The sequence below is a fragment of the Bombina bombina genome, unplaced genomic scaffold (assembly GCF_027579735.1).
Source record: "Bombina bombina isolate aBomBom1 unplaced genomic scaffold, aBomBom1.pri scaffold_442, whole genome shotgun sequence".
In the NCBI taxonomy this organism is placed as follows: domain Eukaryota; kingdom Metazoa; phylum Chordata; class Amphibia; order Anura; family Bombinatoridae; genus Bombina; species Bombina bombina.
The window spans coordinates 137,822-151,703 of NW_026512538.1; the positions used below are offsets into that span (position 1 = coordinate 137,822).

The 13,882-nt window shown below is 36.3% G+C and overlaps 1 protein-coding gene across 1 annotated transcript in view; it reads right to left on the reverse strand.

Moving 5' to 3' along the window:
• LOC128644350 (protein FRA10AC1) overlaps positions 1 to 13,882 on the reverse strand; it is a gene marked incomplete at its 3' end in the record, with an annotated part of 238,489 nt that overhangs the window by 84,646 nt on the left and 139,961 nt on the right. The window contains 2 exon segments of the mRNA XM_053697004.1: positions 6,598 to 6,643; positions 10,689 to 10,773. Coding sequence (XP_053552979.1) covers positions 6,598 to 6,643; positions 10,689 to 10,773 — 131 coding nt within the window.

The window sequence follows — 13,882 nt, forward strand, 5'->3', positions numbered from 1 at the left end:
GTATGTATGTTAACATATTTTATGATACTTAGGATAAGATATACCTGTATAAATGTGCATCATTTCCAATAATTGATTAAGTCAAATCTGGAATTCAATCCTACTGGGATTCTTGTGTTCATTGTAAATATCCAATATAATTCTTGCCTATTTAATTTTTGTTCAATGTCCCTGCCTCTTTCATTGGGGGTAACCATTTCTATATACAATGTAAAGCATTTAAATATGTGACTACAGGTGTGAAATTCAACTCTAGTGTGACAAAGAAAGAGTTTGAAACAAAACAATGTGTTAACTACAGAAGCACAAATGTAGTATATCTTATAACTTGCAAAGAGTGCCACCTGCAGTACACAATGGTAAAACGACATGTGAGACCAGAGTCAGAAATAGAGAACACCTAAACAGTATCACATCACAATCAGAAAACAAAAAACAGGAGGAAATAATGACACCAATAGCTAAGCACTTCATAGAAATGCATGATAGAAGCCTACAAACATTCTCCTGGAATATTATAGAAATAGTTACCCCCAATGAAAGAGGCGGGGACATTGAACAAAAATTAAATAAGCAAGAATTATATTGGATATTTACAATGAACACAAGAATCCCAGTAGGATTGAATTCCAGATTTGACTTAATCAATTATTGGAAATGATGCACATTTATACAGGTATATCTTATCCTAAGTATTATAAAATATGTTAACATACATACACACTAATATATTTATATTAAAGTTTAAAACTGAATTAGTAATCTGAATTGATTGTTACTGATAGAATCGTATTGTACTATGGAAGTATGATGATAAACCATAAGATTTATGTGTTAAGAACTGCAGGTATATACATTTAAAGTGTAAAAGAGGGACTTAAAGATACTAATAAAATACCCTATAAAAACAATTAATTAAAATCGGTATGTTTAAATATCATTACATTACTATGTGAAAAATTAGAAAAAAGACACTAATAAATGTGTATAGTATTTGTATATAAACTAGAGAGAGATAGTACTAATCAATAATAAGTTCATTGTCATTGAAACAGCAATTTCCATTATTTAAATACTTTGATATATATATATTTATTAAAGGGACAGTATACACTCATTTTCATATAACTGCATGTAATAGACACTACTATAAAGAATAATATGCACAGATACTGATATAAAAATCCAGTATAAAACTGTTTAAAAACATACTTAGAAGCTGTCACTTTGGCTCTGTTGAAAAGGTAGCTGGAAAGCCCACTGCAAGTGGCAAATAAGACACTCCCCCCCTCCCCCTTCTTTTGCATATGAAAAGACCCTTTACACAAACAGGAGCAAGCTGGAGTAGGTAGTCGAGCGTATTCACATAAAACTTTGGGGCTTGGTTAGGAGTCTGAAAATCAGATCAATGTTATTTAAAAATAAGCAAAACTATACATTAATTAAAAAAAAAAAACTTTATGGGCTATATAAATAGATTATCTACAAAACATTTATGCAAAGAAAAAATGAGTGTATAATGTCCCTTTAAGCTCAATAGCAAAGGTATACAACATCAAATTGGATGAAATAAGAGTATAACTATGAGTTAAAACACTAATGATGTTCAGGTAATTTTAATTGTTTAAGATATATAAGAACGGTTTTAGTCAGACACAGATTATGTCTATGAGTACGGCTGCAATAGCTGAAACGCGTAAGACGGTGTGGTCTGAACACACTAGTTTGTTTTATTGAAGATTGCTGTTTTTAAGATGTTACAAATAAAGGATTGAAGATTTTATATAAAGCACCTTCGTTTTGGGATATCCTTCTTTTTGCTATTTTTGACACCAATCTTAACCTTCTCTGCTCTGTTAGAGAAAGACTCAGGGAGACTGAATCTTTTTGAAAGCCCAAGAAAGTAACTATTGTATCAGGAATCAAAGAACTTTGTAGAAAATTGATCCTCCAACCATGTTGTTGAAGAAACAACAAGAGTCGGTTGTTGTGAGATTCTGCTAAAGGAAAAGATGGAGCTTGAACCAAGATATTGTCCAGGTAGGAAAACCCTGAGCAATACCCAGTGATCTAATCAGAGACAAAAGGGCACCCAAAAACATTTGTGAAGATTCTTGGAGCTGTAGCCAGAACAAATGGTAGAGCAACAAACCGAAAATGCCAGTCCAGAAATGCAAACCTCAGAATGTTTTCTGTAAATTGGAGCATGAAGGTAAGCATCCTTTAAATGTATTGTGGACAAACTGACCTTGTTGAACAAAAGGCAGAATAGTCTGAATAGTTTCCCATTTTGGTCTGAAAGTACCTTCCTTCTTTGGAACAATGAAGAGATTTGAATTCAATCCCATCCCTTGTTCCTCCAAAGGAACTGGAACAATCACTCCCATAGTTTCCAGATCTATGGCAGACTGGAAAAAGAATTACCTGGCTTAGACTATTCCCTAGAAATCCTGTCAGAGACAGCATCAGGAATAGGGAAAACCTCATGGAGATTAACAACAGTCTTAAAAACTGAATTTCAATGCTTAAAAGGCTTATCATCATGAACTTTAGGATCCTTTACCCTAAAGTAATTAAAAGCACTGTTAAAAGAGAAGAGTATGTTCAATTTTAACAAATAAAGAATTGCTGTTTTGCACGCGTCATTTTTTTTTCCCTGCGCTTAGTTTGAATTTTGTACGTCAGTTTTTGGATTTACGCGCGTCAGGTTCGCGCATGTCCCTTTAGTTTTATTATAGTTACTTTTGCACTTTAGCTGGTTTATGTTCGTCGGGTTAGCGCATTTTCGTCCTAGGCTATACGCACATCGGATATTGGCGTGCTTAATCCCTTATAGCTGTTTATATGTTTATATATATATAAAATGGACGGCTCAGTTGTACTAAATATCTTATTCTTTTTAGATATTGCAATTTTATCAAAGCATGTGGAACAGAGTTGAGCAGGTGGATCAACAGGAACCTCCTTACAATAGACACAGTGATTAGGTTTAATTAAAGAGGGAGTACCCTCTAACATATCAGAGTCCTCTATAGCTTGCACCTTTATTGTGGACTAGACAAATTAAATGGCACCTTTATATCCCAATAGCCGGGGCACTCACCACCTCCTATGACCCGGACCAAAGAGAAACAGCTTTGTCTCCTATAACCGCTGGTCAAGAAAGAGGAAGTTAAAGAGGCCACACCTGGTAACATGGAGTGCCATGCAGGACCGCCCCTGAACTAGAGAGAAAAACACGCCAAAAAGGACCTGCGTCGATCTCTTGCTAAGAAACTGACTGTTCACCCACTGAAAGAGTCTCATCTCACAAATGACGCAGCATTAAAACACAATAAATATTATGTGCCAATCCCCCCCTGTTCAATAACCCCCTTTCCGAGGGTATTACCCTTGATTCTATACAGATAAAAGAAGACATACTGTGACCCTGTCTTCTTACGCTATCATATACAGTATGTATAAATGAAACAAACTTACCAGAATCTATGCCGTGGAACAGAAACACGTCCTTTCAAGTGTGACAGGGTAGTAGCATCGCTCCTGACATGGACTTGAGAGCAGAAAACCAGGCAGCAAAACTCGTCAATGCTGATTGCTTATGAAGCTGTTAATCTGAGTCAGGATAGTTTCGCAGAAAGACTCTCCCTACATCTCCGGACTCTAACATTCATCCATGCTCTCACTGAGAGGCTGACAGGACTACTTAAAACTCCAGTCCCATTTTGAAGAGTACTACCCTCCATAAGAGACTACTCCGAATCATCCAACACTTCTCTGCCAACATCCTGTGACGAAAGGCAAAGAATGACTGGGGGATGAGGGGAGTGGGGGAGGTATTTGAGCCTTTGGCTGGGGTGTCTTTGCCTCCTCCCGGTGGCCAGGTTCTTAATTCCCACAAGTAATGAATGAAGCAGTGGACTCTCCTCCCATTAAGATGGAAATTTTGTTTTCTTTCCAATGGCATGGAGAGTCCACAATTCCATTCAATTACTGTTGGGAAACCAATACCCAAGCCAGAGAGGATACAGAATGAACAGGGAGGGAGAATTAAAGGCAGGCAAACCTAAACTGAAGGCACCACCACTTGAAGTACCTTTCTCCCAAAAGAAACCTCAGCTAAAGCAAAAATTAAAGGACAAACCAGGAAGAAAAGGAATTTGTCCTACCCAACTGATCCTTGGAAGTCTCTTCTACAAGGCCCAGGACTACTAGACATCTCCAGAAGAAAAAGCTGTAATACAATTAGGAGGCAACTGTCCATTTTTACATAAGTCAAATGAAGACAGCCCTCGGTCAGTATAAATAGAAGATACAGAACGTCTAAATTCCAAGAATATTTGAAAAAAGAACTCTAGAATATGAATCTCATCCAGGGAAAAACAAATAAAGACTCCAGGGAGGAGCAAGAGATTAAAGGCAGGCCTGATTCCTAACCAGAACCTGAACAAAGACCGGCCTTTACACCGTCTGCTTAGGAATGCTAGTCAATATTTTCTTCAGAGCACCATCTTCGCACATCCTCCTTGATGTACAAGGCAAAGAATGACTGGGGGATTATGGGAATTGGGAGGATACTTAAAGCTTTGCTGGGGCGTCTTTGCCTCCTCCTGGTGGCCAGGAGCTAAATCCCCAACAGTAATTGAATGAAATAATGGACTCTCCATGCCATTGGAAAAAAATCCCCTTAATGAACTCATGTAAGGAAGACCAAGCTGTTCACTAGAAGTTTCATTATAACGGCCTGATAAAGAAGCCTCTGCCTTTCAGTTTAAAATGCATTGCTGATCACTTTGTACGCTAAATAAGCAGGAGTTAAACTACTGCCACAGTCTCACTAAGTTTTTTATTTAACTCAATGATCAGTAGCCCTTCATTGCCCCTTTTGTGCATGCTAAGAGTCTGTCCTTGTTTTTGACACAGATATGTTGATATTGTTTAGCAAAATGTTAGGTAAATTTAAGAGTATTGAAGATAACAAGAGAATAGAAGAATGTTACATTATCTGCTATGCTACCTATCAACATTGACAATGATGGGATTAACTGGGGAACCATTACCATGGAATTACCTCATTAGTCCATTACTCTTCACAGTAACGTTTAGACTGAAACATTTGAGTCATTTTACTTCTCTACAGCAGAGCATCTTTTTTTCACCCCTTTTTGCATTGGAATACTTTTGTGACCCCGTTTATTATAACACAGTTCAAAATGAACAGATGGGTATACTATTTTTGTTTTTTAATATACATCAAAACACACAAGTGTTGGGATTATTAATGAAAATAAGTCAATCCAACTTTCATAGTCACTGCTAACCACTAACAGACTATCTAACTCCACGTACCTTCCATGCAGGCATCTCCCCTAATGAGCTGATGAGCAACTGCCACTCATTCGAAGATATATAAAATTAGGTCACTCTACACACACACAAAACACATGATCAAATCTTGTGGGGAACCCAAAAATTAGGGACTCCCCAGTTTAAGATGCGCTACCCCAAAGCATACCGTCAGGAACTAACATCGATTGTGGATGATATGTTTTCTTGGACTGAAGTTAGTTTGTCAATGTAAAAAAGAAAAAGCACACAATTTCCCAAACACAACACATTGAAGACCATTTATATTGACAGCATATTAGGGAGCAAAGACGTTTGCTTGCTCGGAAAACTACATTTATTGAATGTGATATTCTGCAGCAACAAGGGTTACCAAGGTTATTTCTCTGCCACAGTGTACCTAGACAGTGGCCTATTTTTGCTAATGGGAAATCTGCTGCTGCAATATATTCCCCATATCATCTGCTTTGGATAGTAGCTAGCTATTGGCACAATTATTATGTTTCTATATTCTTTTTTTTAAATGGTGCATTTACCAAACAATTGTCTGAATAATCTGAACTTTCTATTTTTTTATTATGTACAATTGTTTAAAACTGAGAAAAGTAAATGCTTTTCAATCAATAACTATAATCATATAATTTCATTTGACACCAAATTAAATAGATTTAAAGGGACACACTGAACCCAAATTTTTTCTTTCATGATTCAAATAGAGCATGCAATTTTAAGCAACTTTCTAATTTACTCCTTTTATCATTTTTTTTCTTTATTCTCTTGCTATCTTTATTTGAAAATCAAGAATGTAAAGTTTAGAAGCCGGCTCGTTTTTGGTTCACAACCTGGGTTGTGCTTGCTGATTGGTGGCTAAATGTACCCACCATTAAACAAGTGCTGTCCAGCTTAGATGCCTTCTTTTTAAAATAAAGATAGCAAGAGAGCAAAGAAAAATTGATAATAGTAGTAAATTAGAAAGTTGCTTAAAATTGCATGCTCTATCTGAATCATGAAATAAAAAATTTGGGTTTAGTGTCCCTTTAACTAAAATTGCTTCTACAAAAATGTGCAGAGCAATTCACATTCCTAAAAAAAAAGATCTGAATAAGATTGGAAGAGCACATGCTTATTTACTACCACCTTTAGGAAGAAAATATTATTAATTAATAATAAATATTTACTATACAGCAAAAGGTGATCTGAATATAAAATCTGAATACTTTTTTATTAATTAGTTTACAATATATGTGTTACCTTTTCCAGAGACCAATTCCTTTTCCACTCGCCAACGAAAACCAAACTATTACATTAAAAAAAATAGAAAAAAGGTACAAAATAAATCCATAAAACATTATTACATTTACCCACGTATAAATGCCTTTACTAGCCTACAAAAGCAATGTTTAAAGTGCTGTGATATCTGAAAATCAATTTAAAGGGACAGAAAAGTCACAATTAAACTTAAATGGATTGGATAGGGCGTGAAATTTTAAAGGGCCATGATACCCAAATGTTGAAACACTTGAAAGTGATGCAGCATAGCTGTAAAAAGCCGACTAGAAAATATCACCTGAACATCTCTATGTAAAAAAGAAAGATATTTTACCTCACAACTTCCTCCCTAGCCATATCCCATTGTAAAGGACTTCTAAGCAGCAAATCAGTATGTCTGTCCGGGACAGCTAAGGGATTGAGCCTTGTGCACTCTCATCTTATTTCCCTATTCAGTTTAAGGAAGTTTACTATGAAATCTCATGAGAGTTAAGTGAAATCTCATGAGATCACAGTAAAAGAGTTCATGACCTCAGCACTGTTGATGCTGATTGGCTGCTGTTCATTTCTTCATTTTTTTTTACCTGCAGCTGGGCAGCAGCTGTGTATACCTTTTTACACAGAACTTACGCTGCTGAGCTGAGGAGATTGTGAGGTAAAATATCTTCCTTTTTTACATAGAGATGCTCAGGTGATATTTTCCTGTCAGCTTTTTACAGTTATACTGCATCAGTTTCAAGTGATTTAGCATATGAGCATTATGTCCCTTTAAACAACTTTCCAATGTACTTCTATTATAAATTTTGCTTAGTTCTCTAGTTAGTCTTTGTTAAACCATAATCCTAGAAACTAGGATATGATCATATTTGTCTTCTTTTAAAAAAAACTTTGTGCGACAAGAGAAAGGTAGCAAACCCGCAGTGTTATACACAACTCTATAAACTCTGAGAACAAAAATGTGCAAATTTATTTTTTTCCATTTCTACTCATGCATCAAATATGCAGTCCAATAGCTCAGCCCAATTGTTAGTAAGAAATTGGCATTTTAAAAAGGAAAGGAAAGTCAAAATTGAGTGTTGATGATATTTTAAACAACTTTCCAATTTAGTTTTATTATCAATTTTGCTCAGTTCTCTTGGAATAATTTGAAATGAGTAATCCTAGTTGAGCTCAGGAGTGTGCATGTTTCTTTAGCCCTCTGGCAGCAGTGTTTGCAACAATGTTTAAAGCAGTGTAATACATAGTTGCAAACACTGCTGCCATAGAGTATCTGTAGCAGTGTATGGTAGCAGTGTATGTAACTATGTATAACACTGCTATAAACATTGTTGCAAACACTGCTACCAGAGGGCCAAGTAAACACGCACACTCCTGAGCTCACCTAGGATTACTCTTTAATAAAGGATACCAAGAGAACTTGCAAAAGTCATAATATAAGTAAATTAGAAATTTTTTAAAATTCCATGCTCTATACAATCCATTTACATTTGACTTTACTGTCCCTTTAAAGGGACAGTAAACCTAAAAAATAATGTTATATAATTCTGCACATAGTGCAGAATTATATAACATTATATTAGCCAAACTTTGTAAAACCTAGAGCAGGAGCGAGCTGCACTGTGTATAATGGCGCGGTCGGGCCGTGACTATACAGCTGGCCCGATGCGCTGTGTAAAACAAACAGACCCGCTCAGAAGATCACAGAGAGCGGGTCTGTAAAACAGCCGTTTTTTTAAAAAATTAAAAGGGAATATTAGGTTTTACAAAGTTTGGCTAATATAATGTTATATAATTCTGCACTATGTGCAGAATTATATAATATTATTTTTAAGGTTTACTGACACTAAGTATTTTCATTTAAAGGGACATGATACCCAAATGCTGAAGCACTTAAAAGTGATGCAGCATAGCTATAAAAAGCGGACTAAAAAATATCACCTGAACATCTCTATGTAAAAAAGAAGATATTCACACCTCACTTTAAAGAGCCTTTAAGCAGCCAATCAGGATACTAGTCTCAGGACTTGCAAGGAAGCGTGCATCTGGCATGTGCAGGCACAGTCATGTTATTTTCCTATTCAGTTTAAGGAAGTTTCAGTGAAATCTCATGAGATCACAGCAAAGTATAGCATGACCTCTAGCACTGCTGTTGCTGATTGGCTATTTTATATAGCTAAAGTATAACTGTTACCAGAGCACTTACTCATGTAAGATGAAGACATTGTGAGGTAAAATATATATTTTTTTAGATAGAGATGTCCAGGTGATATTTTCTTATAAGCTTTTTACGGTTATGCTGCATCGCTTTCAAGTGATTTAGCATATGGTTAATATGTCCCTTTAAATGAATATATTTGTATTTAGTCTGCATATACTGAATAATGCTTGTATTGATACCTAAAGTCACTGTGCTAAACATTTTCAGACAAAGAATTTTCAAGTTAAACAACTTTAAATTAAAGGAACATAGAAGTGATACCTTCAGATTACTTCTAAATCATATGTCCAAAACTGCAGCAAACTTTAAATTATAAAAATCCAAAAACAAACTATACATAATATATTTTAAGTCCTTTTGCAGAGGCAAGGGAGTCTAAGCTCTTAGCATCTTGATTTTAAATGGCAATAGTAAAACAGCCAGAAGTGGTATCTTTCGACCCATATGACTCAAAGGAAGCACACGCTGAGGTGCGAATTGCAACAGGGAAACTCTCCACATTTTGAATATGTTAACGTTTACCAGACTGAATATACAGTATAACTGCATTGTATTAAAAAGGGGTTTTAAGGGAGGAGGACATTGATTTATATTATTTTGAAAAACTTTAGATACGGAACGTTCTATACTGTACATGGAATTGTCTGGGGATGGGGAAAACACCCTCTCCTGGAATTTTGCTTTTAATAAACAAGTGTCAACACCCGCTTAAAGGTACAATACCACCGGATTAAAAGTACATAAACACTTTGAGAAAGCAGTGTCTGTAATATTAAATGTTTAAAGAGACAGGAAACACAAACGTTTTTATTGCATAACATTTAATTTGTGTGTTCAGTTTCTGTTAAAAAATATACCTTGTCCAAATTCACTGTGGGACTCATTATATGAAACCTATCAAGGGGGGATACCTAGTTAGGACAATTGTGAGTATGAGCAAACCTGCAGGTGTGCATTGGGAGGTAGTGACATTACCGCCTCAGCCTCACTGTGGGATAGTGCTGCATTGCATCAATGTGACTGATATGCACATACCTCAGTAACCGATCCCTTTGCGCATACAATAATATCAAGCTGACGTAGTAATTGTATTGGCTTCTATCAGTGCTTTAGTGAGCCTTTGTTTAGGAGTGCACAAGGGGTTAATACATATTCTAATCATGAATTAGCTAAAGCAATATAATTGATCACATGACTTAACAGGGCTGTGGTATCTACAAGAAGGAAAATGCGTAGTTTTTCCTTTGAAGTGGTTGCTAAGAGACAGCTGCATTAGGTCCAGTCAGTTTCTTGGTCATTCTCAGGAGAGGGATTTTGCTGTAAAAATCATGTGGCAGTAGAACTTAAAGGGACAGTCTAGACCAACATTTGTATTGTTTAAAAAGATAGATAAGCCTTTACTACCCATCCCCCAGCATTGTACAAACAACATTGCTATATTAATATACTTTATAACATTTAAACCTCTAAATTTCTGCCTGTTTCTAAGACACTACAGACAGCCTCTTATCACATGCTTTTTTATTAGCTTTTCACAACAGGATATTTTTAAACAAAGAATAACATGAGTACAAAGCAACTTTGATAATATAAGTAAATTTGATTTTTTTTATTGTATCTATCTGAATAATGAAAGACAAATTTTGAGTTTCATGTCCCTTTAATTTTGAACCACTATGTCCTTTTTTAACATTTTGTGGGCAGTTTAACTTTAATATTTTTATAGGAAATGTATCAAACAATAGCTATAAAAACATGCAACTAAAATGTGCAATCCTTTAGCATGTCACAAGCAGCTCCACTCAAATATTAGATATATTTAGAATAAACATGCAGACAGTATTGCACCGCCTACCTTGTTCTCCTTGTATTTGCTCAGATCTGCTATGCAGTATTCCTTAAACAATTTATCGTAGTATTTCTTTGCAAGTTTCTTTTCCCTGTAAGCACAAAAAAGAAATAAGATTTTATATGTAATAAAATACAAACAACTTCTTGCTAAAATTATGTTAGTGTTCAAAAAAATTAAATTTAGATCAATATTAAGGAAACATGAAAACCCAAATGGTTTCTTTCATGATTTAGATAAAGCAGACAATTTTAAATAACTATCCATTTAACTTCTATTATCACATTTGCTTAGTTTTCTTGGTATCCTTTGTTGAAGGACCCACAATGCACTACTGGGAGTTATCTGAACACACAAGGTGAGCCAATTAAAAGAGGCAGCCACCAGTTAGCAGATAACTCTCAGTAATGCATTGCTGCTTCCGAGCCTACATAGGTATTCTCTTCTACAAAGGATACCAGGAGAACAAAGCAAAACAGATAATAGAAGACGTAAATTAGAAAGTTGTTCAAAATTGCATGTTCTATCTGAAAGAAACATTTTGGGTTTCATGTCCCTTTAAAGGGACATTAAACTGATGGACACAACGACTACTCACCATGCTATTCTTTATCCTCCAGAGCCTGTAGCTCTTTTCAGAGCCATTTTCTCTGATTTTAACCCTTAACAGATGCTGGTTGGTGAGGCTTCTTTTCTCCACACTGGGTGCCGCCATCATGAATCTCACATATGCTTGCACTCTGTGACACAAGTAGTGAACATTCACAGTTCACAAAAGCTGCAGGCTTTTCCCCCAGCTCTATTGTGCACTTCAAGTCAACACACAAAACAGAGCGTGATTGTTACATTTTTCTAGTTTTTCCTACACGATTTAAAAGTTACATCGCATATAAAAAAAGCTCACACAAATAGCATAATGTAATGCGGCCGCTGCAAAATTTTAAAATGATTGTTCTGTATCATGCTTAAAGGGACAGTCTAGTCAAAATTAAACTTTCATGATTCAGATAGGGCATGCAATTTCAAAAAAAATTCAATTTACTTTTATCATCAAATTTGCTTTGTTCTCTTGGTACTTGGTCCTAGGTAGACTCATATGCTAATTTCTAAGACCTTCAAGGCCACCTCTAATCTAAGTGGATTTTGACAGTTTTTCACAGCTAGACAGCGCTATTTCATGTGTGCAATATAGATCAGTGTTTTTCAACCAGTGTGCCGTGAGAGATCCTAAGGTGTGCCACGGCAGACTGACAACAGTGTGACATATTTTTTAAACTTTGCTTGTTTTTTACTCCCAGTGCAGGGGTAGTTTGTAGGAGGCATGGCATAACAGCACAATACATACAGTATGTGTGTGTTTGTGTGTATGTGTATATATATGCTGCTGGATGGTGGTGTGCCACAGGATTTTTTAATGTAAAAAAGTGTGCCACGGCAAAAAAAAGGTTAAAAATCACTGATATAGATAACACTTTGCTCAATTCCCGTGGAGTTGCCTAGGAGTCAGCACTGATTGGTTAAAATGCAAGGGAAAGTGTGGAAAACAGCACCAACAGATATGTGGCTTGTGGGGCACGGAACCCAGGATCTGCCTTATCCTGCAAATACTTCAAGTAGCAAAAAAGATTTGTTCCAGCCACCAATAGTTAAAAAACCTTTATTTCTTCATATAGGGTCTTTTGACAAACATACAACGTTTCAGACCTGCTATAGGTCCTTAGTCATGTATGTATTTAACTATTGGTGGCTGGAACAAATCTTTTTTGCTACTTAAAATGCAAGGGGGCAGTCTGTAGAGGGCTAGATTAAAGGTAATTACAGAGGTAAAAAGTGCATTAATATAATAGTGTTGGTTATGCAAAACTGAGAAATCGGTAAAGGATTTTCTTTCTTTTTAAACAATAACAGTTCTGGAGGAGACTGTCCCTTTAATAACCTTAAGTGCACAAAACAGCTGTAAAAAACATAATTTATGCTTACCTGATAAATTTATTTCTCTTGTAGTGTAGTCAGTCCACGGGTCATCCATTACTTATGGAATATATCTCTTCCTAACAGGAAGCTGCAAGAGGATCACCCAAGCAGAGCTGCTATATAGCTCCTCCCCTCACATGTCATATTCAGTCATTCAACCAAAGCAGACGAGAAAGGAGAAACCATAGGGTGCAGTGGTGACTGGAGTTTAATTAAAATTTAGATCTGCCTTAAAGACAGGGCGGGCCGTGGACTGACTACACTACAAGAGAAATAAATTTATCAGGTAAGCATAAATTATGTTTTCTCTTGTTAAGTGTAGTCAGTCCACGGGTCATCCATTACTTATGGAATACCAATACCAAAGCTAAAGTACACGGATGAAGGGAGGGACAAGGCAGGAACATTAAACAGAAGGAACCACTGCCTGAAGTACCTTTCTCCCAAAAATAGCCTCAGAAGAAGCAAAAGTGTCAAATTTGTAAAATTTTGAAAAGGTGTGAAGCGAAGACCAAGTCGCAGCCTTGCAAATCTGTTCAACAGAGGCCTCATTTTTAAAGGCCCAGGTGGAAGCCACAGCTCTAGTAGAATGAGCTGTAATCCTTTCAGGAGGCTGCTGTCCAGCAGTCTCATAGGCTAAACGTATTATGCTACGAAGCCAAAAAGAGAGAGAGGTAGCCGAAGCCTTTTGACCTCTTCTCTGTCCAGAGTAAACGACAAACAGGGAAGAAGTTTGACGAAAATCTTTAGTTGCCTGCAAATAAAACTTCAGGGCACGGACTACGTCCAGATTATGCAAAAGTCGTTCCTTCTTTGAAGAAGGGTTAGGACACAGTGATGGAACAACAATCTCTTGATTGATATTCCTGTTAGTAACTACCTTAGGTAAGAACCCAGGTTTAGTACGCAGAACTACCTTGTCTGAATGAAAAATCAGATAAGGAGAATCACAATGTAAGGCAGATAAATCAGAGACTCTTCGAGTCGAGGAAATAGCCATCAAAAACAAAACCTTCCAGGATAACAGCTTGATATCAATGGAATGAAGGGGTTCAAATGGAACGCCTTGAAGAACATTAAGAACTAAATTTAAGCTCCACGGCGGAGCAACAGTCTTAAACACAGGCTTAATCCTAGTTAAAGCCTGACAAAAAGCCTGAACGTCTGGAACTTCAGCCAGACGTTTGTGTAGAAGAATAGACAGAGCAGAAATCTGTCCCTTGAAC